The following is a 26,073-nucleotide window of genomic DNA, read 5'->3' as shown; positions in this document are numbered from 1 at the left end:
AAGTAATGCATCATATCAATTCGTTTCGACTTTCTATGTTTCCATTGTTTCGTATTCTAGGCCTATTCTCTATTTTGGTTGATAATTATACACTGAGGCTGTACGACGTACGTACACTCAGTTACAGACGTAGCATAGCAGTTCTACGCATGCGTCAGCGATACTACGCCTTTTAGCATTGTATATTTACCTCTGTGATCGTTCTTCGAGCTCGACACAAAATTTATGGCGACTCAATCTGTATTTCAATCAGATAGCAAAATAATGCAGTGACTGTTAATCATCTTCATCATTGGTTTATTAGCAATTTTATCAGTCCAACACACCACGAATGCCTCATCATGCCTCGCACTTCGAAAAGGCTCCAATTATCTCATGACTTGGATTGACTTGACTCTAGTCACCTCCGGATATCGATTGAATGGACTTGACTCGAGTCAAAATTTGCAATGACTGGAGATGACTTGTGACTCGATGGAATTGGCTCGTTCCCAACACTGACTTTGGTGACGTTTCGTGGCGTTATACTTAAGAAACAACCATTACCGCGAATGTGTTGACACCCTCAGGTCCTTGCTAGACTTTGATGTCTCGAGGCGTCAAAATACCTGGCGCTGAAGAAAACCGTGGAAACAAGCCATTCCTTTTATAACTTACGTATTGTGTGATTTTCATTCAGTAGGTCTACGCAATGTCTTTTCTCAACATGCTTTTAATTGCTATCGGTAAGTCACGGAAGGTGTTTGATTAATAGAGCTCAATCAGGAGTGTGCAGTCCGCCCGGCCCATGAAAATGGATGACGTCTGTCGATAAGCGAGGTTGATATGTCAGATTGATTGGCTGACTGGTGTCCATTCAGTATATATTGCTTGTGTTTCGACTTGAATGTGGACACTGGACATGCTCGACCACTGTCAGATAGCCGGCGAGAAGCTGAATCCACACTTGAGGTTCGGCATACTTGGTAGAGCGGTGCGTTTTCTTGTATTCCGCCCTGATCATATCGTAGGTAAAGAAGTCATGGAAATTTTCGGGGTCGTGACCTCAATTGACGAGAAATTAAAATGACTGCTACGCTAGTACGGGGTTTATTTCACCTATAGGACACTATGATTTCACATAAAATGACCAGCTTGTCACATGATTTTCCGACACAATATAGTTTTATTCAGTGGGGGCGCGCCATTGTCAACTCAACACAAGTCGACGACATCGTCATGTTCGTGATTCACGCCGATATTTGACACACGCTGTTATCACGCTCCATCGCTTAGTCAAAGACCAGACACTACAAACATACAAAGCAGTAAGGCAGCGGACTTTGCCTACCAGTATACACGACAGTGCAACTGTACCAGATAAAACGCGTGAGTGAAGGAAATGCTACTTCGTGACTTTGCGTTTCGTAGGCTACTTCAAACTTGGTGGAATCACAGCAAAGTGAATAGAATAGTGATTCAGTTCAAGAGGAGTAGTGATATGTCTAGGATTGAGCCAGGGATATATAGAACTTCTATATATAGAAGATTGAGCTAATTAAACTCATATTCGCCGTTAAGTAAACTGTACTCCTACTGTACGTCCATTCTTGCAATAGCATTGGCTGTAACTCTAAAGTGAGTCTCGGGGGCTTATATGCGACCTTGACATCGCCTTTAACTGCAGGGAAATCCCCAGCATGCGATTTCCGGCAATACGCATACTATTTATCGAATAATATCGCTTTCAGTTTACGTATTGGTACATATACATCGGTAGCGATTCTTTTCGGTACAGAACTTGTGCATACCATTGAATAATATATACTTATATATACTTCGGTATGACGGGAAAACTGATGCAATGAGAAAGGCGGTCGTTGCAGAAGAGGAAAGTGAAATATTTAGAGAATGTGACCTGGACGATAAATTCCGAAAGCCAAGAAGCGAATCGAAAGAAAGAATACTTGAAAATTTTCGAACCAAATGCAGCTCTAGTGAGTTATTCAAATCTTTTCTGGTTTCATAGAGATTTATTGACTGGATGAATCGCCTAGTTCTGAAATATTTCTGTTCCACCCGAATCAAGCCGAGTTTTCTTCAAAGTACCCTCTGAACCCGACCACCACGACTTCTTACAACAGTGAATAGTAGAAATTGCCGTCCGAAACCATCTTTGAACAACCCGATGCTTGCCGGCCGTTATGCTCAATTGATTCCTCTATGCTTCGTATGCGGAGTTTTCTATCATCGCATCATTTTGCATCGTAGGAAAACATTGCTGGGGTTTAATCAAGAGCCGATTACCCATAGTCGATTGGTTGCCAAGGTACAGTTTGAAGAGAGACGCGTTCGGGGATGTAACGGCCGGGCTCACAGTCGGAGTGGTTCATATCCCGCAGGGTTAGTCTCAAGAAACTTCTGTTGGTCACTAGGATAAAACATTTTTTTTCGCTTCAGGCCTGGCGTACGCGCAGCTGGCGTCCTTACCGCCAGTCGTTGGTTTGTATGTGTCCTCGTTTCCGGTGTTAATGTATCCGATTTTTGGCACGTCGAAGCACATATCAATGGGTACGTTTGCGATCGTCAGTGTTATAGTGAGCAGTGTGTTGACGCAGGTGGGCAGTGGCTGTGAAATAGCTGATAATCGTATAATTTATTTCCAAAACTCATGTTTTTGTTTTTATCCTTTTTCGATAAGGGCAATGCACAGGATCGGGAATTGATAAATAACATGCTACGTCGATATAGCCTGCACTTTTTTTCATATTTGGGGTCCTTTTTTCGTGTACCACCTCTAAGGAGTAAATACACACTGTTTTTGCAATCGTGAGCCAAAGCTCGCGGTAGTGATCCTGTGTCCCGTCTTTTACATTGTTCTAAAATCCTTTTTTGACACCTGCGCTACAGCATGTACCCTCTGACTATTGCGGACCATATACGTCATCTACCACATTTAGCCCGATAAGTCGGGCTCATTTTTCAACCGGATATACAACAATGTCAATTCCTGCGAATACCACCACTGCGGATACTGATTGCTTGCAAAAATACGACAATCGAATGATCGAAGTTTGCTCTGCTTTGTCGTTATGTGTCGGACTGGTGCAGGTGGGTAAATTCTCTAAGCCAGAGATCTTCAACCTTTTCCTTGTACACCCCTGGCCATATCATTCCGTATATAGTAAGCCTTATCCCGGGGTCTTTTTCTATTCACGGCCGTATTTTGATTACATATAGGGGTCGGGAACTTATGGCTCGCGATCCATATATGACTCTTGTGGTGATATAACATTGCTCTCTTTTATAAATTTTCAATATTGCACTTAATTCGCGTCTTATTCATAGATTGTGCTGCAACCTAGACGTTTGAAACGGCCCGAGTCATTGTTTTTTTGATCGCAGCGAAGCAACACAGTGGCGTATACATGGGGGGTTTTAGGGGCTTAGAACCAACCCTTTTCAAATTCCTAAAAAAAATTTCCGAAATTGTCCGCTGAATTGCTCATTTATCAGTCTAATATGATCGTTGTTTGCTATAATGCGGAAAATACGGTACCTTCAAGTTAGTTAGGGGTCTACACCGGACAAACCTATAGTCTGTGGAGTTCGATACGAAGTTTGTATACTTTCAAAAAAAGTTCCTGTTGCGGCGGTCAGCCACACGCGAATTCGCCGTACCCATTATCGCAGGCTTTCAAATCTTGGATTGCGCGATGTGTTGATTGATGGGTGAGATAATGCAATTTTGAAATCTACATTGTCTTCTTGATCATCGGCGAGAAAGGAACTTCCTTCGAAGTGACATTCCCAATTACAAATTCAAGTTAATTTCGAAAACTATCATATATCATCGTCGAGAAATGAACTTCCTTGGAATTAACATTCCCAATTTCAAATTAGAATTATAGTTTCGAAGAATATCATATATCATCGGCGAGAAATGAACATCCTTGGAAGTGACATTGACATTCCCAATTACAAATTCAAATTAGTTTCGAAGAAGATCACACATCATATGAAAATATGTAGCTTGTAAAGGGTTCCCGACCCCTATAGCTAAGCTAAAGTATTTCATGCTAAAATGGCCGGCTTGATCAGTGCGGGCGCGGGTTTAGTAACATCAAATAACGAATCCTATGCAGTGAACTTCGATATCATGTTACCATGACGTCACAAAAATTCAATTATGACGTGACAGTTGATTGGCATCGTCGTATGGCTCTTTGGCAATAACAATTGGAAATATTGGATAACTATGGCTCTTTTGACGAAAAAGGTTCCCGAACCCTGACAGACGGCCGTATTCAGGCGGATATTCGTCGTGGCATATCTGGACGTCATATACTCAAGTTAAATAGGTTACTGGGAACTTCGCACCTCGGAAAGCCCTTGCGGTTTTCTGTGCCATCACTGATTTATTGACATATAGGCTACCCTGTTTACCGGTATAATTTTCTTTAACTGTAGCAACACAACACCACCACAGGCTTACTATCTATATAGCAAAATCGCGAGTGTAAATGCTAGGGAGAGTTATCTGGATTCCATTTCTGCCTGGAAACTTAGTTTTGTCGATGTTGTTGGTTGTTCCATATATTACTGTCAAATATTCATCCATTCTTAGCCCACTTGATCAGATTAAACCAGTGGTTCCCAACCGGGGGGAATTTTGAAATTTTTAGGGGGGAATCTGGCTTAATTTTTAGGGGGAATCTGGCTTAATTTTTTGTGGGAAATCTGGCTTTGGTATTGTGTCGGAAGATAGATACACTGGATTCACAAGGTTTTTAGATTTTTATGGTATAGAATTGTTAAGTAGAAATTAGTTCTTTACAATTGTCTGTTTCTTTGGCGGATTTCAAGCTAGGTATATGTTTAAATTCCTTCCATAGCTATTACACCCCCTGATAAAGTGAGGCCCACGAGACGATTTCGTTGGGTCCGCGACAGCCTCTCGACCAAATTGCTACTAAGCAGGAAAACGTCAAGCCGAATTCAGCACTAGGCCGCTAGTAAAATTGTTTAACTTTTTAAGCCAACATATGAGCCAACGTGAAAAACATACCGTACCAAATTCATCGATTCAACTCAAGTCCATAGCAAGCAGACTTGGTGATTCATTTTTCGTCAGCGGCTACCCGATCGGTCAAAAACAGGTCAAATTTGACTGTACTTTACCAAAGTTTAGTGCGGTCCGCACTCGCCATATAGGTCGGACATATCTGATTATGTTTGGCCATTAATTGCTCAGTCAACACATGGTTGCGCATTAAAAAGCACGTTTTTTTACTCACAGGCAACTTTTTCATAGGGGGGGGGGGGGAATTTTAGCTCAAATATCGGCAAAGGGGGGCACGAGACGAAAAAGGTTGGGAACCACTGGATTAAACGGTAGAGTTGATGAAGCGGTGTCTTCGGATATTTTGGCCACGAAAGAAATGATGCATGTTCCGTTTTTTACAAATCACTTTGTTGCATATGTCGTTCTTTTTGACCTCCCATCAGGATTGTAGGCATAGTCAAAATCTATAAAGGAATCGTCCAAACGTACGAGAATAACCTCCATTCGTGAGACGCAATCGATTCCGACTTTGTATTTCTTTATGGGATGCATCATTCTCCTCTGTGCTTCGCATTTGTACGGTGGGGCTCAGATTTCATTATTATATTAAAAACTAAAAATTACACAAATCACCTTGAATCTCGCCAAGGGTGAATAAAGTTTCAAAGTTTAATTAAAATCTCCCAGAGATTTGGGAAGCGATTCGTAAATTCAATTTGCATATTGACGGTCGCCTACACACGCTAATTTAATTATGTGTAGATGGCCGCATGATTATTGTTTGACGGCTGCATGTGACCGTACGTATGTAGGTAGGCCACCTGTTGCCTGTAGAAACTAGGGCGAGCAAGACTGCAACGTATTAGAAATACTAAATACTAATCGGGGCTCGATCCCGCGATCTTGTCCGGCATTCCGACGACTTTCTCTTGCAACGTTATCGGTTTGGGTTCGATTTAGGATCTACATCATTTGACGAACCGATCTTCTCTTTAGCTTCTGCTTCGGGCGAAAATCTGCTTCACGGTGTTTGTTGATTTCGAACGCTTTCTGGGGATTCTTTGATCATCTCGCGGGATCATCTCGCGGTGATTTCCTCAAGAATCATTATAGACCGATTTCGGAAGCTGAGAACTGAACATAGGTCAACTCCATCCTGTTCTACTCCAAAAATATCCAATAAGTCTATTACCAACGTATAAATGACAAACAAAAGCGTTTGCCTATATGGCATCAGAAAAGGAATGTAATTTACAAGCTGCGTACAGCTGATATGAACATGGTATGATATTTGTTGTGGTAACTTTGGTCCATTTTAATGAAGATCTGGTACACCGCAGTACACCCCATCTGAGTGGTACACCCTTTTAAAATTTTGAAACACCCTGGGGTGTACGATACACCCGGTTGAAGAGCCCTGCTCTAAGCGATGTTATATGCTCCTAACAACGCATCGTTTAGGTTTTGATGCACATTTGCCATTTGGGAGTCGTCGCAGCATTTCTATCGGAAAGTTTGCTGTCTGGTTTTCTTTGCGGATCTGCGTTTGTGGTGATAGCGACGCAGCTCTCCAAGTTATTCGGAATCAAAATTGACAGACAGAGCGCGCCTTTTGGATTTATAAAAGTGGGTCAAAATATTGTTGATATACAATGCTCTTTCCAATTCTCTATTATAGTTGCTGACGATTACCCCTGACGAGTGTCAGAGGAATATATTCGGGTTTATTTCAATTGAAAGATATAATTCAATTGTATATTGAATGTTCTGTACCTCCAAGAAGCTCTTCAAATATACATACAAAACTCGGGTGCTTAACACGAATGAATTCTCTCGTAATCCCATGTAATATGACATCAAATAAGGCTAAGTTACTATAATTCAATCATTTTCACTGCGGGTCCAACCTGCGATAATTCCATGATATAACCCAGTTGTTTCCAAATCTTTTTGACTCATCGCCCCCTATCAAGCTTACCATATCTTTACCGCCTCCTATACAGAGTACTCGAGGTCATCATCAACCTTATCTTTATACTTTGCCGTAGTATTCAAGTATAGGTTGTATCCACTTATACTCAACTAGTATAACATGTATAATACTTCTACTGCAATAGTTTTTTCGTCTCCGTTCTCTCAAAATCGCCCACTTTGGGAACCACTGATCTAAACTAAACTAAACGCTTATCTGGAGAGATCCCAACCGCTTCAAAGCCGGTATAGATATATTCCGAACTCGGATCACGTATAACGGATCATATATAACGTTTTAGTATCCCTCATTTCGCGCTATCGTGGATCCTATGATCTGTTTGTGTATGTGTTTCCAGATATTCGTTGAATTGATCCGAAATATTTCCGATACCAATATCGCAACATTGATCGTGTCCATACTTTGCGTCACGTTCCTTATGATCGGAAAGGTATATCCAGTGGTGCTTTATCGGACTTATTTATATAATTTTATCCAACAGCATCGATATGCTTTCTTGCACAGACGATAAATGAGAGATATAAAGCGAAACTGCGAATTCCGATTCCATGGGAACTGTTTCTTGTCGCGATATCCACCAGTTTGTCGTATTTATTAGAACTTCACGCGAAATACGATGTTGATGCCGTGGGAATTGTACCATCGGCGTAAGTTGTTTTTCTGTCACACTTGTAGGATTATGATCTAATTCTAAATTATGAAGCGTAACTTGGATTTTACCCCTGCCATGTGGCTAGACGTGTAACGTCAGCACGACAGGCATCAACATATTGCGCTGGAGTCCGAGTATTTTGATTTCCATTTTCTCCAAGTCTTCGCTTGATGAACCCACCTAATAGTCGTCCAAGTATTAATGACAATCTCAGCCTTGAAATCGGAATTATTTACGAATCATCTATTTGCGTAACACTCGGCTAAATGGACTATGCACATTGCACACGACTCGTTTGGTATCATCAACCTCATCACGGTTTATGCCCGTCGAAAATTGTTTGAGGATTTATTTATAAGCTATTGGATTCGATGAATGATAAGCTGTATCCCTTTAGTAGGACATAACCTAGCAAATAATTTCCACTTTGCAACATTTCAACAGAATAGCTTTATCTGCTCCGAATGGAGGCGATGTGGTCGCCTTGTTCTTTGACTCCATACCAGTGGCCATCGCGTCCTTCGCCATCGCGATATCACTGTGTCGAATGTATGCGATTAAACACTCGTACAACATCGACTCGAATCAGGCAAGGCCGCAATAGCGTCTGCAATCAATAAATGTGTGTAAGAATGACGTGTTGTATGTGTTTCACAGGAGTTTTTAGCATTGGGGATGTGCAATATCTTAGGATCGTTCTTTTCGTGTTACCCGTGCGGTCCAGCGCTGTCCAGAAGCTCAATCAATGACGGCGTCGGAGTCAAATCTCAGGTCGTTTTCCTTCCGCAGCTTCAATGATCACGGCAGAGCATTATGTATTATATTTTGGCTTTGGTTGCCTAAGTTGCTTCTTTTAGTCATTTGCACTACGACAAAATCGCTCACATCGTTGTAGCTAACGAATTCAATGGCGGTGAGATATGTTAAAAGTATCTTGTACGAAATTCCGCATTCTGTAGCCTATATATCGAAGGGAATGTCAGCCATTTCGGAAAAGTCGCTTCGGACAATTAGTTTCTGGAATTCACTTTGCAGCGATATATAGTGTGGTCTCGGATTCAGGTTAGGGATCACTGACACAGCTGGGTAGTGTGGGTAACACGATTCGGGTAGTCGAATTCAAATCGAGTCTTCATTGTCATTCAAATCGAGTCTTCATTGATCATTTGAGTCGAGCTTACTATGTCTGAAAATTGCAATGTCCATATTGGCTGGCTATTTATCGGGCATTCGCCCAACATCTCAGTGTGGAGTGGACGTCGAACAGAATCCACACTTTTGTACCGAAAATCAAGTATACAAATGCTAGTGGGAGGAGTCCTCCACCCCTCATATGTTAAACCTAACACTGTAATGGCTACTTTGTAATGCCTGCAGTCGGACCTCACCAGTTCGCTCCTTGTTTTTTGTTTTTGTTTTGTTATTTGTCGGCCCCCGTCACCATGTACCGTGGTGTTTGTGGTGGGGGTCTTTTGCCTAATTTTCATGTTCTTCCGGCGAACTGGTCCCGTCCTTCCCTGACCTTGTTCTATAATTATTATCGCATTTCATGTGTGTGATTTTCGCCTATATATTTATCGCTTAATTCAATCTTGTTCCCGCCACCGTAAATGGCGGGTATTGATCCGTTTATATTCATTTATATTCGAGGTGACCTAAGTCGCGAATGTATTTATTTTCAATTTCATGTTTCCTTTCCCATGATACATGGATGAATAAAATACTTGAAACCCAAAAGTGGTTCTCAAACTGGATGGCGCGAAAGCATCAGAAGGGGGGGCGCGAAGCTGCGGCCAACTGAAAAAAATTTTGCGGTCCGCGTGATTTTGCTACAGTTCTTCGTTACTGTTCTGTGTATGGTCCGAATTTAACATTTGAGATTCCTCTCATCAACAATCATAACCTCCCAACTATCAGTTGGGATTGCTAGCATTCTGGTTGCATTTTTAATATGACAATAAGGCGGGCGCGGAAAAAAGTTTGAGAACCACTGAAGTAGATTCATGCGTATTAATTGAACGCTTTGTACCGAACAGCTAGGATCATACTTATCATCAATCGTGGTGGCTGTTGTGTTGTTATGGATGGGACCATTGTTTGAAGCTTTACCCCAGGCTGCGCTGGCCGCAATCATCATCGTTAACATCAGGCATGTCACCATGTACTGGAAAAAGGTGCGAGAGAAAAGTTTGCATATTATTTGTACTAATTTATTTTCGTGGTGCAAGGTTCCACATCTCTGGCGAATCAGTCGTCTCGATGCCGTGACTTGGATCGTGGCGTGTTTTGCCGTTATATCATCAAGCGTTTCAGTTGGTCTCGTAACTGGAGTTGGTTTTTCGATATTAACTGTATTAATTCGCATGAGAAGGTATGTTCTGTTCGTATAGCGTTTAGCGTACTTGAAATATTCAGAATCGAAGGTCTGTAGTGCTGTGTGGTGCTGCTCAGATATCAATCAATGTGGAGTAGAATCTCCTTAGCAATATGTATTGAGTCGATTTGATACAATAAAAGGATAGTAAGGTATCGAAACGACTGGGAGTAGTCTTTGAAATCATACGCTCACCTGGTACCATGGCGATGTAAGTAAGAGGCATGTACACTTAATGAAAAGTAATATAAGAAAACACAAAAATGACAAGCGATAAAAACAAATGAGGTTGCAGGTGACGGAAGAGGAGGTCGATATATGACATTATTGACGTCTCGAATCTATATAGTGACGCTTTCGTCAACGTCACCGATGAGCCGACTACAGTTACAGTTGTTTTGAGTGTAACATAAGCACTTTTGCTCCTGTACCCTTGCTGGCTCATATGGTCCAGAGTGCAGTAGGCTCCTAACTTCTCAACTTATTGAAATGCATATTTCCAGAAAGTCCACTGCTACCTGGTATGATTGCTTCACTTTCCACTTTTCAATAGACGAATATATGAATCCCAATATACCGTGATCACTAGGGCGAATTTTTTTAATTAAAAACGAAAGATTTTGACCTAAAAAATCAAAACTTTTTGACCTTGAAAATCTTAATTTTGACCAAAGTTGACCTAACGTATGCAAATTAGGTGTTTTCCCACATAATGTTAGAATTGTACTATTTATATTCGTTTTTGGTTGGAACTGTCTGTCCTTACGAAGTAGTAGCTTTTTTGCCTCAAAAACTGACAAATTTTTACATGAAAAAACTTTATTTTAACGAAATCTGGCCCCATGAAGAATTCTAGTAGTTACATTACGCGTTATGGGAAAAATGATTAAAAAAATTGTGGCACAACGAAAAATTCTCAGGTAGAAAGTGTCTGTCCTTACTAAGTAGCTTGCCAATAATGGAGAAAGAACGTTCAACAGCAGCAGTTGTTGGCTGACAACATTGAAGTTGTGCGTACACTGCCGGTGACAAACCGTGTTGCTTCATTCTGGCAATGGTGTCTACATCACAATTTTTCATCATGCGCTTCTTGATATAAGAACCATGCAATGCCCACGCAGTCTTGCTTCGATTGGGATATTGCGGTGCTTTGAGCATAACACCATGTCAACCTATTTGTTTCATTTGAATGTTTATGATTCACAATGAGCAGACAACGGGCCGTCTACAACGGTAGGCCTATAACGTAGCCTACAAGCTGTAAAATGTCAAACAATAAGCTCACCGACAGTACAAAATCTATGATACAAACGAAATGCAGGTTGCAAAAAAGTTTCAACTTTGTAAAAGATTTTGACATTTTTTGACCTAACGCTACAATTTTGACCTAATTTTGACTTTTTTGTCATGTCAAAAAAAAATCGCCCCAGTGATCACTGATCGGTACTTGTGTCTGCTAATAAGTAGCCAATCTCTTTCCAGAGCTCCAGGAATATCGCTGAGGAAAGTACTAGCAGGCGGGGTTTATCGCAATACCAAAAAGTATCACACTTTATCCAACAAGGATTTGTTGATATATCAGTTCACGGGGCCTCTCTTTTTCGGAAACAAAGATCGGTAATATACGTTTTCACAGTACCGGTTGCAAATTTTTTCATGACTATATCCTCGCTTTCGAAGGTTTAACGATAGTCTAATCGGGCATTTGGGTTACGATCCAGTAAAGCTGAATTTGCGCCGTGAGGCTGAAGATGACATCGATTCCCCCTCGGAGCAAATCCGAGAGACCTCGTCTATCGAAGAGCAAAATCTGAATACCTCGGATTTGAGTCAAAATCGAGTTGATATTCCGATGATTACGAAAAGAAATACCGCTCTCTTGCCGACGCCATACCGGGTTGTGATATTAGACATGGTGCGCTGTTCGTTTACGGATAGCGACGGCGCCAGGACACTGACGGGCGTTTGTGTTGCGCTTCAGGGACTCGGTTTGGCTGTGATGATTGTCTCGTGCACTGGTGGGAGATAGTGAATTTGCACCTGGTTCTGTCAACAATTGTCTTTGTGTTTCAGATCATGTTAAGTCGTCATTGAAAGCTAGCTGGGAAAACGTGGATGATGTTATTTTCGTGTCGTTGGAATCTGCGATAAAATACTCAAATCTAGAGACACTGAGAACCTGAGTACCGCGCAGTTATGGCCATGAAACAATCTTCTATCCACTTTGAACGCTAAAATATGTATTTTACTACACGATACTTCCTGATATTGAAACTATACGGCAGGGATGGCCAACCTGCGGCCGTAGAAGGAAATTTGTGCGGCGGTGAACACGTATTTTAATTAGTAGCCTATGTATTGGCGGCCATCGATATGCAATTAAAATTTACGAATTGTCTCCCGATTTCTTGAGAGATTTAACTGATCTTGAAATTTTCTTTGCGCTAAGCGCGATTCAATGAAACTTCATTTTCGGATTTTAATATATAGTAGCGCCCTTTCCAATCAGCGCCCACAGTACAGATTCGCCCCATATTGAAATACAAACTCTCAATCCTCACTATACCGACAATCCCGGTGGGAGGTCAAGAAACAACGGCATTCAACAAAGTGACTAATAACAATTGGCCCACCGAAGACGCATCATCATTTATACCTTGCCCTAAATTTTAGAAAACACCTCCTCCATCAACTTTACCAGTGAATCTGATCACATCGGCTAAGAAAGGATAAACGCTTGATAGTAATATCTAGAAATTTTCGCGCTTCGCGCGCCTATGGGCAGTCCCGTAGCATGAGCACGCAGTCACCACTCGCGACTTTGATACGTATAGTAAGCCTATATGATAAAATAGCTTAGTCCGGAGTTCACCGGAAATGGCCACAGACACTTTAACATGGATATTTGGCGTCCAGCTAGTTCATTACGACTATGCCCTGGAATGCGGCCGTAGGCTACATCAGTAGTCGAAATGTGGCCGTCAATGACAAAAAGGTTGCCAATGGCCACCCCTTCTCTGCGGTATCGGTTTGCGAAATCATAGTTTACAGTAGTGGTTCCCAACCAGAGATGGCCACAGTCCGGTTCAGGAGCCGGAGCCGGAGCAGGATTTTGATGAATTTTACTGTGGCCGGATCGGAGCCGGATTCTGAAAATGCCATATGAGCCGGATTTGAACAGGATCTGATATTCATAGCAAATATTGGGTAATAAAGGTTCAAGATATCTTATATTCAATGAAATAATCCGCTTCGATATTATTTTCATAGTTAGTCATATATACCGTACCTAACATTATTGATTCGAAATGTGATATAAATAAACCCTTGTAAGGCATTACTTGATACTAATTTGTTGATTATAATGTTCATATCTGTTTTGCAGGCTATATTTAATGTGAAATAGCACTAAAGCAATAGCAGGATTTTTTCGGATCCTAATTTTGTTGCTCAACTGTCGGACTCCGAATACCTATTTGACTGTCGGATCAGGACGGATACGGATTCCCAAAATTTGGAATCCGCCCATCTCTGTTCCCAACGTGGGCGATATCGCCCCACAGTGGGCGATTTTGAGAAACATGGGGGCGCTAGAGGGCGAAAATCTTAGAACGTCCGGTGAGATATATTTAACTAACACGGTAAAAAAAATGCACGTGAAGACGGCTTATTCTGCATATGACGCGAAAAAGGTCAACTCAACGGAAAGTAGATGGACGCGGAAACCGGTTTTCCCAGCACCCATCACCTCGGAAATATAGCCTTATTTTAATAAATTCACCAGAGATCAGAGTTTGGTGAATAGATTTCCCGAAAATATGTCCTCTTGTTCGGATCCGTATAAATATGGGGGCGAATATTTGTGTCGAGATTGAGAAAAGGGCGATGAGTCGAGAAAGGTTGGGAACCACTGGCTTTACAGCATAATTCAATGAGATTCTGCCAATCCGGGACCATCAGAAAAACTTTTTGGGATATCCTAGACTTCAGTTGTCTCGACACATATTTTTATTTAACAGGATCATGAAATTTGGTCACGCAGTGTTAAAATTTCTCCTTCTGACCCCTCACAGGCATTTTTTTGTTATCAGTATTTTAAATGCAACCGTAGATATATTTCAAAATTTAATGAATATTCATAATTTTCTTTTGTTGTTCGTATATATATATGCGTGTTAAAGATATTGCGTTAATTTCTCTTTCTAATAAATTATTACTTTTTTGTTGGACGCCGCATCCAGCTGATACTGGTAATGACATCTTGCACTTGTGAAAAAGTAAACCCGTAGGCCTATGGCATGACTGATGTGTTGCTATTCGGGAACCTTTGTGCATCTGAGGAACGATTAGTGGTAAAATTGAAAAGTATAGCGGCAGTATACGATACCGATGGAAATGAGGACTAAAGGCTAATATTGTTTCGATCTTCTTGTCTATTGAAAAGATTTTGAAATTGTGAAGAAGGCTGTTTCTGGAGATGGTCTGTAGTTGGCTAGCTACGTGAAAAAATGCACCGAGTCACAACAACAAAAAACTACCACATTACATTTCTCACATACTGCCATACTGGTGTACAAAATGACCTGTGAATCATCTACATTCTACACCGTTCTGAGAACAAACCCGTTTAAACATGGTTACCGCAAAAATGACCATAATGAATGTGTAACCTATTGAAAATCAGCAAGACGTCTACTGCTCCCTTTTAGACACCTGTTCAAAATGATATGCTTCATCTTGTAAAGTGCCTCGCACAACAGTGTGATACGACTAGCAAATGAACTGATAAATATTGAAGATTGGATCAGCGTTTCAAAGGTTTCGATTTCGAACACTACCTCGTCTGTGTGTTGCATATTGTATACTACCAGACTTGATAACTATAGAACATTTTCAGCTTTTCCAGATTAGAATTAGAGCTACACAGTTTTTCCAAATTACATTCTAATTAGAGCTACATAAATGTTCCAAATTAGATTATAATTTAAAATAGAGCTAAATAACTTTTCTCAATTATATTAGAATTAGAGCTACGCAGTTTTTTTTCAAATTAGATTAGCATTCTGAATTCACAAAAACTGGGAAATTGAATGAAATTATGGATGAGAAATAAATACAGCAAAAATCAACTTCATTTCATTTTAAATCACAGTGCATTCCGATAATCGTGAGAACGTTTAACGTCTGTGCACCAAGCTTGGCTCGTTTTGCAACTACTAGGGATCCCCAACACTCGCAGGCGCTATGGGACGATACGAGCGGCGTCGACGAAAATTGGCGCAACAGCACAGATGGTGCAGTATGGTTGTCATTAGGGTTGCATTTAAAACAAACGGTGGACATGTTTTAAACAGTGTTTTTAAAAAAATGCCTATAAAATTGTAAAATTATGCCATAATTGTGTAAATACTTTCCAAAAACATGTCGTATGACGGTCAATTTCCACCAGATATAGCCGACGTTTATCGATATGAAATGGTTGGAACCCTCAAAATAGTCGGCTCAACATTAATAGTACAGATATTTCGTCAAAGGAGCTATTTACCATATATTTTCAATTGTCAATGTCAATCCACTATGGCGTCACAATTAAAAATTCGTGACGTCATGGCTTTAAAAAAACATGTTTTAAACAAGAGCCTTGTTTTAAATATGTTTGTTTCAAATTGATTTTTGTTTTAAATGCAACCCTAGTTGTCATAGGGATACTAAGTTCTATAGTATCCGTAGTTCTATATATCCTTGCTATGTCGTTGCAAATTGAATTTTGATAAAATTCGTCGCGCGGAAGTTCCGAAAAGGGGCGCTAGGAGAAAAAGGGTTTAAGGACCACTGAGCTAGAGACGTGTCTGGCTATACTGACTAGCCCCAATATCGATTCATTACAGTCGCTGAAATGCGTTGCCAGGTATCGTGCACAGCTCACTGCTCAAAATAAAAGGAAGTTTATGATCATGATATTTCATGCTGTAGTTATACTTCTTTAATAACATAGTAATTCTTTTTGTGGCAACCATGTGCGTCGCCAATGTTAGTGAGCACGGCGTTGTACTAACGCAAAAAAGTCTTTAAAACGCGGTTGCGCAACTGTGTAGCTTATTTTTTATCCATGTTACAAAATTTGAAAATTGCCCGCGACCCGTTTTGATTTGGCTACAGTCCCCTACACGATACAGTACTCCCGCATGACTGAAAACTCTTTCCGGTGGAACTGATGTAGTCATGCCTACGAGTTCTCGAGCAGCAGCCTTGAAATGAGAAAACGAATTTTTTTCAGTAACTCGCAGCCCACGATCTTACGCTTTGACGTTAAATATCTTTCCGCTTCTTACTCTATTTTTTGGTAGGCATTTTGTAATTTAGTAGCCAATTTGTTGCACATCTGAACAAAGTGTTGTTAAGTATCTTCATCTTCTTTTTGTATAACAATTTTCGGATAGTTTGTGCGAATGAAATTTATTTAAAAAAAGTGCGAATGAAGCTCAACAAGGTTGAAAAGCACTGCTCCAATATATTTTCTTTCGTTAGATCTGAAGTAATAATCCTCAACAAGGTTGAAAAGCACTGCTCCAATATATTTTCTTTCGTTAGATCTGTAGTAATAATCCTCTTTTTTTCTTGATGAACTAACTCTTTTCCTTTGCTGCTGCTCTGTTGGTGATCGATACTAGAATGTTGTTCGCAGACCACAAGCTACGGTGACTGTGCGGTGTAAGTAGGCTAATGCGATGGCGGTTCGACACTGGATTTCCCTGAGCGACAGGGGCATTATTCTTTGTTAACTCGCTGCAAAATGCCGCGGACAAAGAGGCATTTTCAGGAAAACAATAAATTAGATTAGAATTAAAGTTAGGGTATAGAAACATTTAACAAATTAGATTAGAATGAGAACATATAGGAACATTTCACAAATTAGATTAGAATTAGAGTTAGGGCATAGAAAAATTTCGCAAATTAGATTAGGATTAGATTGCCGGCATTTCGCCCTAATTTCGTGAAAGTATGAATACCACTGCACAGTACACACAGCGTACCACCAGAATGCAGTCATAATTCGGCTACCGATCACGCCTAATTTTCTGCAGCCAATCATGGCCAAGACTGGCTTGTCGTCACCAATCATGAGTCGGGTGTATGGCTTGACCTCCGCATCTCTCAAATATTGCTTGAACTGTAATTTGGTTGCCTCTTGCCTGGTCCAATTCAAATTTCATCTGCTCACGTCAATTTAGGTGTATTATAATGACTGTTTAACGTGCAGTGTGCACTGTGCAGTGCAGTGCAGTCTATATACATACATTCACATACCCTGTTTTCCCCAAAGAATGTAGAAGGACATTCTTTGGTTTTCCCTACGGATTCTAGTCTATAGTTTATGTTCATTGTCCGCGCATTGTACTTTCAATTTCTGGAGTGGCGGCAAAACAATGAGAAATCGATAGCGTTGCGCTCGGCTATCCCTGGCACTGGAGCGTGTCGACATCACTTGTTGATGGTGAATGGTGATTTATTTATAACGTAGATGTCAAGTCATTCAGCGCGTTCACCAGCAGTGCCTGTGTCACATTGATCAATGTCACAGTCTTAGAGCTGACTCCAATCAGATGTGTACCAGACCCGCAGGCGATTACAGCTATCGAGAATATTGTTTGTGGAATACCTGGGTTAATTACAGACGGAGGCCCAAGAAGATAGTATGCTTAATGACACCGTGTATGAAGAGGCTCAGCTGATCGATAAATTCGCCGTTGAGCCACAGGCAGAAGATTGTCGGACAATATTCAGGCGTGGATGTAAGAGTACTTGTAAATTAAAGGGTATGGAGCTGTGTTGTGTGTTGATTGATTTCTCCCTTTCAACGTTCATGTAATGCTACAGATGTTAACGTGGGTGAACTTCTTGGTCGACGGCTTCCTATAGCTGTTTGGTCGCGAAGTTATGATGTACGACAAAATTTATTAAAAGATGTACTCGCAGGTGCCACGGTTGGAATAGTTCATCTCCCACAAGGTAAGACAGAGACCAATTCGTCATGATAAATTGGGCCTATTTAAAATGATTGACTGTCTTCTCTTATTTAGGGTTGGCGTATGCTTTGCTGGCTTCTTTGCCGCCCATCATGGGGTTGTATGTTTCGTTCTTTCCCGTTTTGGTGTACATGATCTTCGGTACCAGCAGGCACATATCGATTGGCACCTTTGCAGTCGTGAGCCTGATGATCGCCCAAGTCATTGAAGAGGTGCGTGAAGTGATTTCTCTTCGGCTGCACTCATGAATTCGTTTGAACGCGCAAACGTTCAGAAAATTCCAGTTTGCTCGTCTCCAGAGACTGATTCTACTGCGCAATCTTTCATGAGCGGCTACAACAGTACTTCAGCAACAATATTACCTAAGAATTTCAATATCACAACGCCGACTGCTGTGAATTGCGAACAGGCACAGGACGCCAGAAAAGTACAGATTGCGATTGCATTATCCCTGGTGAACGGAATTATTCAGGTATTTTTGAAGTAGCAAACCATGGGCATATATATTTTCACGATATACGATGCGAAACACAAGACTCAATGCGATGTAATAAACAGGTAGGAGGATGTTGAAACGATATTTAGGCCTACCTAGCGCCTAATGCAACTTGTGTACTCGAGTCTGACGCATACATTGAGCGTATGGCGTATTCATGCAACGCGCTATGCATCCGATGTATGCGTAAGCGTCATTTCTGCGATATAATATTACAGCGCTGCTGCTTTAATCCCCGGAAATGAACTATATGCTGCGACAATGTGTCATGTAGCATTTCGGTGTTGTAACGCCTTTCATGCTAAGGTATTGGGAAGTAATCATTCATATGTTCACTGTACTGTAGGCCTTCTCTGTACTCAGCGACGGGAATCTATGAAGCTATTACCCTCATTGGCCCCATTATATATTACAGATTCTGATGTTTTTATTGCGGCTCGGTATCGTGACGACCTACTTATCTACCACATTGGTATCTGGTTTCACGTGCGGTGCCGCCGTTCACGTTATGACGTCACAAGTTCCGAAGCTACTTGGAGTAGACGTCTCGAGACACTCCGGGCCCTTTGCTCTTATCTACGTAAGTCGAAAAGTCCGGTACATACAAGAGTGGCAAGTGGGAAATTTTTATTTTTTTTCAATTCGATTAGAATTAGAATTATAGCTAATTTTCCTACTTTGGTTTGAACTGGATTTATGGCTACACAACTTTTTTTACAAATTAGATTCGAATTTGAATTCGCTGAATTCGCGAAAACTTGGAAATTGAATGAAGTTCAGTCCGTATCAAATTGGTGTTCATCCTCATAAGCAAGAGAATGGCAAATGCCTATACGTACTGTGCACAACTAGCTTAGCCCGTTTCGCCCTATACAGTTCCCCTGTGGCATTTTCAGGAAAAACCAGAAATGATAGAAGATTAAAATTAAAGTATACAAACATTCCACAAATAACGGCACGCGGTGAATTTGTCATTATAAAGGTAATAGGTATTAATATTATTATGAAAGCGATCTATCAATATTGCGCTAATAAATTCGAAAATGGATATTTCACTGAATTTGAGCTTGAATTGTGATATACGACACTTGGTATGTATGTATCAATGTATACGGCTTGGGGCAGTGGTTCTCAACCTTTTTTCTTATTATTAACACGGACGGATAGCAATCAAGTCGACTCGGAACTTTCGAAACAAATACGGCCCACAAGCTGATCCGCGGTGGCGACATAGCGTAATGGTATAATCCACAGCCACCACACCAACGGGTTTGTGGGTTCGGGTCCGACCGAGGTCGACTCCAGAATTCATACCCAAGTTTTGGAGGTTTATCTAGGCTCCTCCTCGCCATCTCGTCCGCGTCAGCGCTGTCTTAAAAAGGCCTAGAAGGGGACCGTGCTACAAGTCGGCAGCTACGGAATCAAAAATAAAGGATATTGGCCTGATGGAAATGACCCTTGTCGACAGACAACATAACAAGCTGATCCGCGCCTGATTTTTTATTCGTGGCGATGGTTGCAATTTTTTCGTTTCGACAAGCTGAACAATAGTACTTAACAATAAAGCATGCAATGGAAAATATTACTAACATAAGAAAAATTACGTTCAAGATTTGTGAAAACTTTAATTATACTTGAAAAAAGAAATGCATTCACTGCGTAGATGAAATGACCTCGCGTACCGTAGGTTGAGTACCATTGGGTTCGAGATTAGGGTAGGATTAGATAGGTATTGAGGGCCGCGAAGTGCGTAATTCACTGGACACCAAACAGCTACGTAAAACTTTACATTCTCACAGGCGTACGTGGACGTTTTCAAGGGCATAACAACCATAAACTGGGCCGCGTTGATCATTTCAATCATATGTATTGTATTCATTGCGTTTGGAAAGGTAAATACGCACGAGTTATTGTGATTGGTATATCTTCTATCAAGGTCTGCATTCTATTCGCAGTGGGTGAACGTAAAATTAAAGAAGAAATTGCCCGTCCCGATACCCTGGGAACTTGCGGTCGTAATATTCACCACGTTAATTTCGTACCTTGCCCGGCTACAGCAAGAATACGGCGTTTCCACGGTCGGCAGTATACCTACCGGGTATGTTCAACCTTGTAGAACGAGAGCAATGCTGATTAGTAGGAAATACCGTTACTGCGCAACCTACATTGAAGAATCGAACGCACTCCTTTCGGCCTACATATGATCTACTTTCGTAGTAATGGTTAATCCAGCATTAACTACAGTGGTCTATGTGTGAGATAAGTTATCTTGTTGGCGGCCAATCGAGCACGGAAACGCGGGAGGCTTGACCCAAAGCTGGTTGGTATCAAGGTCACCGGAAACAAATCGTAGAGATACTGAATGCACGTCACCATATGGCGGAATGGAAAATCGCAATTCCGAATATGCTTCCTACGGAATCAAAGTCGTTTCAGGCCATTCTACACATTTTGAGGAAAATGATGTTATGTTAAGTTTTCATTTTCTTTCGGCCATATGTTGGCCATGGTTATCTGACACAATGTGATAAAATACTCATGACCAAGATAGAAAAACCAAGGTTTTATAAAATTATCTCAAAATTTGAAAAATGGACATGAGCTACTTTTGTTCCGCCGCGATGATATGAAGCTAGGCGAATCCTTTCTGCAGACGTTGAAAGCTCCATCTTATTTCACAATGTCCAAAGAGATGCACAAGACTAAGGGCAAAATCCAATCACACGTCCTGCTGCTAATCTGATACTGAAAATTCGATTCGTTTCAAGCTCCCGCGACAGGGTGGGACAGGAATTGATGAATCTTCGATTAAGATCTGTTACGATCGCAAGAGAAATGGATCGAATCATGATACCATCACATACATTTTTGTTTAGTTCAGTTTATCCAAATAATACTATAATTAAAACTATAGCTTCACCTATTTTTTTTCAAATTAGACTGGAATTAGACGTTTGAAATTAGAGCATAGACATATTTCTCAGATAAGAATTGGACTACCGTAATTTCGCTCTAATTTGTCTAATTGAGCAACTATAGAATTATCGATAGTCCAAGTTTGGTCACTAACAGCTGTGTTGATAATATAAAGTGACCCAACCTTTACAGGATACAGACATCCGTCCCTCTACTTTCTGATGTGGGATCGGTCTTTCTGGAAGCCATTGCCATCGCAATTGTCGCTTTCGCCACCGAGATATCCCTGAGTCAGATATTCGCGGCCAAACATTCGTACGACGTAAATCCTGATCAGGCAAGTATATTCGATGCATGCTCTTCCGTTTTTCCGTGACAGTATTTATATTACAGTATAAGTGTCTTCATATTTTTCGAAATACCGATATATTGAATATAGATGTGGTCACGGTCAGTAACGCAGTACTACTTTTTAGGGTCACACAAGTAGATGTTATGCCTATCTTGTAATACCTACTCAAGTAGTTATGTTTTTAGACTACTCGCATATCTACTTGAGTCGCAACTCTGGTACTCTGATAACCTCCGCTAATATGTGCGATTATACATGACACCTAATTCAGTCGGTTTTACTCAAATCTTGACACTATCTGTAATCTTAACATGGATAAAAGCAATAAAATCATACCGTATCTACAGGAATTGATGGCAATGGGCCTATGCAACGTAGTCGGGTGCTTCTTCCAATGCTTTCCGTGCGCACCATCGTTATCGCGGTCCGTAATATGCGAGGAAGCCGGCGGAAAGACGCAAGTATTCGACACCCGCTGATGTATTTAATATATTTAGACTAATTTCTATTACAATCGCAGTTGTCCGGGCTCTTCTCATCCGCTGTCATCCTGACTATACTGTTATGGATTGGCCCGTTGTTTGAGTCCTTACCTCAAGCGGCGTTGGCTTCTATCATCGTGGTCAACTTGAAGAATTTACTGAAGCAGTTCGAGAAGGTATCGCAGCGAAGTACTCTTCTTATCGGAGTAATAAATTTGGTTTTCTCTACTTGTAGTACTTACTCAATTACCCATTTCTACTTGGCGGTTTGGAGCAAAACTACAAAAAATAGTTAATTCTTTCGATTGGATTTTGTAACTTGAAAAGTAGTCTGGGGATATGATTGCATCACCTTTATGCGCGAAAATGAGCCCCGAATCACGGCAACAGACTATCTTCTCGAAAATTGCACCTTTTCGTAGTGTCATAGCTCATTCGTCCACGGTACATGCGACCCATAGGCTAAATCAACTTTTTGTAACTACTTACTTGAATGCCTTTCATACCTTCTTATTGTACTTGAAGTAGTTTTGACACGTTTGTAATTGAGTTGAAATTTACGGCATTAGTTCTGCTTCTACTTGAGTAGCAGCGCAGAACACTTTGACAATCTATATTACAGACTCGTGCAAACTACTGGATTTTCAAAATGCGCAAACATATATTGAACTACTGACATTTTAAAACTCGCAACTAGAACAAGAACTACTCACTTCCTAAAATCCGCAATTAGAACTACTCAAAAAACAGTAATTAGTTGACGATCAACTAAATATATTGGATATCTGTTCTGGTAGTAATGCTGCTGATAATTCAGATACCGCGACTTTGGAATGTCAGCCGGGCCGACGCGATTGTATGGGTCGTGACGTGGTGCGCGGTTGTCTTCTTGGGAGTATCTACCGGGCTCGGGGTTGCCGTGCTTTTTCAAATATTCACTGTGATCATAAGGATCCAGCGGTGAGTAAACGCACTGTTGCACTGTTGCGCTGTTACGTTAATGAATTATTCACATTGCGTGTTCAGCACGAACGTGTCTGTCTTGGCGGAGGTCGGGCGCACAGGTGTTTTCAGAGATGTAAAAAGATTCAACGCCGGTGATTCGGGTACGCCTGGAGTTGTTGTTTTGCAGTACGAAGCTCCGCTCATTTACGTGAATCGTGACAGGTGGGAATGTAGTGTTTAACGAGGCCGTTAACCGATTTCGATCCATCGTTTTGCGACGTTTGTTGCTACTTTACGACTGTCTTGCTGACCGCGCACGCTCAAAGATTCACTAAAACTTGACCAACGGCGCAAGCAAGCGTAATATATACCAGTTCATTATAACATTATGCACTATGCGGTAAAGTTACAGTTTATTATTCGCGCTCATTACAAACAGCAGCATTTTGAGTGCTATTGCGTAGCCTACGATATATATATATGGTAGCAGCCTGACTCGATTCGTTTTCACCCGCCCTCCATATTTTTTCCGCTCAGTTTTATAAGGTTAGGTACTACTTTAGCCAGGAGTGGGCAGTAACCAAGTACTTCTACGGTTTTGATGTGCACAAGTAGGCTACTTGTACTACCGCAGGGCCGGCCAACCCGTGGCCCGCGGGCCACATGTGGCCCGCGAGAAGGTTTTGAGTGGCCCGCGAGGTAATTTCCGAAATTTCTAATATCAAAAATGGATTGCACAGATTGTGAACTTGCAAGGCCAACCAAAAATTTGATGAGTTTGGCCGCAACACTTGAGACGTGATGACTAAAATATCGGTTCCGATGCATTGACAGATCCATCAGCCAGTCACATATTAGTATATCTTCGTACACTACAATAAAGCAGAATAATTTGCGATAGTTTTATCAAAAGTAAAAATTTTCCACAAGCTTAGCGCAACATGTTGTCACTTGATTCCTTGTTTTTAATATTGTGGCCCTTTTTGTGAAAATGGAAGAACGCCTAATGTATCAGATTGAGTCGAACTATATTCGCGATCACGGGACAAAGTGTCGTTCAACATATGCGACCTTGCGTTTGCGCTCGCAGTAAGATCGTTGACTATGAAACCTAGGCACGGAAAGATTGACGCATGTTGGTCGCAGCTTTCGATATCGATATGTCCATGCGCCGAATAGCCCAGTCCTCGCAAACTTAGCCCAGCGATATACGGCAGGCCCGCAATATACACAAGTGACAATATTATTGACCTATGAACTTCAAAAAAAATTCGCGCTTCGCGCGGTAAGTGGCCCGCGCAATATTTCGTCAATCGAATGTGGCCCTTTGGCTGAAAAGGTTGGCCAGCCCTGTACTACCGGTACTTATTCGAGTGGTCAGTATACCCCCATTTCTACTATGCAGTTTTCCGGCCAAGAATACATACGGGGTTCAAATATAGTACTTTTTGATGTCCCCACCAACGTAACCAACTGCCGAACTGTCAAGGAAGCTTCTTTACTTGTTTCTTCGTTTACTTTAGCTAAACTTTTCTGTACCTGTTTTACAACATACACGGAATTGTACCAAATTAAAAGCGACTACGAAGCTTGCTCGGCCTCGTATGAGTTCATTGTCGATTGTTACTGCGGGGATCGTCATTGTTTCACTATAATCACTCATCTTGTGTTAATACGAACGAAGTACTGTTTATTGTGTCAGAACCCAACGATAGGTATTGCGAGCCTGTGTTCTAAACAACCAGAGCCGACTGTATAATCTCATCTCCGCACACAACCACAGGTTTAATCGCGGGGTCGAAGCTGCGCTCGGGTTTGATCCTAAACTCGCCAAAGAACCTCGCCGGGACACAGGCGTCGAACTTACCAACATCGGAAACACTAACCTGATATCCGGAGACGGCGATAAGGACCCGGTTCCGCGCAGGCCAACCGCCGACTCTGAGGACGACGGCATTTCGCTGTCGCAAGCCTTGACAGACAACAGCAACCAGCAGTTTCGTACTTGTGCGGTTAAAGTTCTGGTGTTAGATCTCAGCTGCTGTCCTTTCCTGGACAACGACGGGGTGGCGACGTTGATGGAATTGTATAGGGCGCTAAAGCAAATCGACGTGCGGCTGATCTTGTCGAGTTGCAACGGTGAGCTGGACTTGGATTAATAGATAATTCTAGTTGTATAATTAGACTAATTGGAGCGAAATTCCGGTAATTCAATTCCTATCTAAATTGTGAAATATTTCGGTGTTCTAATTCTAATGTATTATCTGGTTTTCCTGGAAATGCTACAGCAGAAATGTATAGTGCGAAACGAGCCAAGCTCGCTGTCCGTACAGACATCTGCCGTCATCGTGCTTATCAGGATGAGCGCGGTGCCTCTTCAACCTCTGTCAGCTAAGTCTGGCACTTGACCTAACCAATGTAGCCGTTTCGTTTATATTTTACAGCAAAAGTATACGGTGCTATGAAGTCTTCTCCCGATGCGGACATACCTCCCGTTTATGTGGACCTTTCTAAAGCGGTCGAAATGGCTCGTCGTTACGACTTTAGTAGTGCTGGGAACGCGGAGGACGCAGTATGACCACGAGCAAGCGTTGAACACGCACTGGACTGCGATTTAAGGCTCACTATTCAACGCGTTCAACTGGAAGCACTGCCTATCGCTTTCTTGATTCGTTTTGTGCTTGTGAATCGCTTTCTTTATCGATATGCGCAGTTTTTTTTACCATACTGTATGATCTCATGACAGGTAATAAGAATCTTCTATTAAGTCTGCATCCGTAACGCCACACCCA

General features: G+C 41.4%; 2 protein-coding genes across 4 annotated transcripts; both read left to right on the top strand.

Moving 5' to 3' along the window:
* Window positions 1-566: 566 nt before the first annotated feature.
* LOC145445162 (prestin-like) lies at window positions 567-14,295 on the top strand. 3 transcript variants are annotated; one of them, XM_080323306.1, is made up of 14 exons: window positions 574-1,976; window positions 2,251-2,382; window positions 2,440-2,597; window positions 2,890-3,090; window positions 6,506-6,670; window positions 7,375-7,467; window positions 7,542-7,684; window positions 8,134-8,278; window positions 8,347-8,460; window positions 9,726-9,863; window positions 9,918-10,060; window positions 11,546-11,680; window positions 11,744-12,081; window positions 12,137-14,295. In XM_080323306.1, exons 1-14 carry the CDS (start codon window positions 1,844-1,846, stop codon window positions 12,244-12,246), a joined length of 2,148 nt encoding a protein of 715 aa, XP_080179432.1. In that variant the 5' UTR covers window positions 574-1,843; the 3' UTR covers window positions 12,247-14,295. The 3 variants fall into 3 exon arrangements, with proteins under 3 accessions (XP_080179434.1, XP_080179433.1, XP_080179432.1); XM_080323308.1 differs by lacking the exon at window positions 6,506-6,670 and having other exon boundaries at window positions 567-1,976; XM_080323307.1 differs by lacking the exon at window positions 7,375-7,467 and having other exon boundaries at window positions 569-1,976.
* A 3,193-nt stretch (window positions 14,296-17,488) lies between these two features.
* LOC145445161 (prestin-like) lies at window positions 17,489-26,053 on the top strand. The gene is made up of 14 exons (XM_080323305.1): window positions 17,489-17,880; window positions 17,942-18,073; window positions 18,145-18,302; window positions 18,365-18,562; window positions 19,002-19,166; window positions 20,386-20,478; window positions 20,542-20,684; window positions 21,695-21,839; window positions 22,202-22,315; window positions 22,375-22,512; window positions 23,154-23,296; window positions 23,363-23,503; window positions 25,065-25,420; window positions 25,726-26,053. The coding sequence occupies exons 1-14, from the start codon at window positions 17,760-17,762 to the stop codon at window positions 25,857-25,859; spliced, it is 2,181 nt and encodes a 726-aa protein (XP_080179431.1). The 5' UTR covers window positions 17,489-17,759; the 3' UTR covers window positions 25,860-26,053.
* The last annotated feature ends 20 nt before the right edge of the window (window positions 26,054-26,073 follow it).

Source organism: Botryllus schlosseri, chromosome 8, assembly GCF_051294905.1.
Source record: "Botryllus schlosseri isolate E-star chromosome 8, Bs_hap1, whole genome shotgun sequence".
Lineage (NCBI taxonomy): Eukaryota > Metazoa > Chordata > Ascidiacea > Stolidobranchia > Styelidae > Botryllus > Botryllus schlosseri.
Note: the sequence above shows the minus strand (reverse complement) of the source record. Positions and strands in the feature narration are given on the sequence as shown.

Bases quoted from the DNA above. Each gene is read 5' to 3' on its own strand.
- LOC145445162 (XM_080323306.1), top strand. From the start codon at position 1,844: ATGAGAAAGGCGGTCGTTGCAGAAGAGGAAAGTGAAATATTTAGAGAA. The intron at 1,977-2,250 runs GTGAGTTATTCA...TTTGCATCGTAG, and splicing joins TCGAACCAAATGCAGCTCTA to GAAAACATTGCTGGGGTTTA. The intron at 10,061-11,545 runs GTATGTTCTGTT...ATCTCTTTCCAG, and splicing joins GTATTAATTCGCATGAGAAG to AGCTCCAGGAATATCGCTGA.
- LOC145445161 (XM_080323305.1), top strand. From the start codon at position 17,760: ATGCTTAATGACACCGTGTATGAAGAGGCTCAGCTGATCGATAAATTC. The intron at 17,881-17,941 runs GTATGGAGCTGT...GTAATGCTACAG, and splicing joins GAGTACTTGTAAATTAAAGG to ATGTTAACGTGGGTGAACTT. The intron at 23,297-23,362 runs GTGAGTAAACGC...TTGCGTGTTCAG, and splicing joins GTGATCATAAGGATCCAGCG to CACGAACGTGTCTGTCTTGG.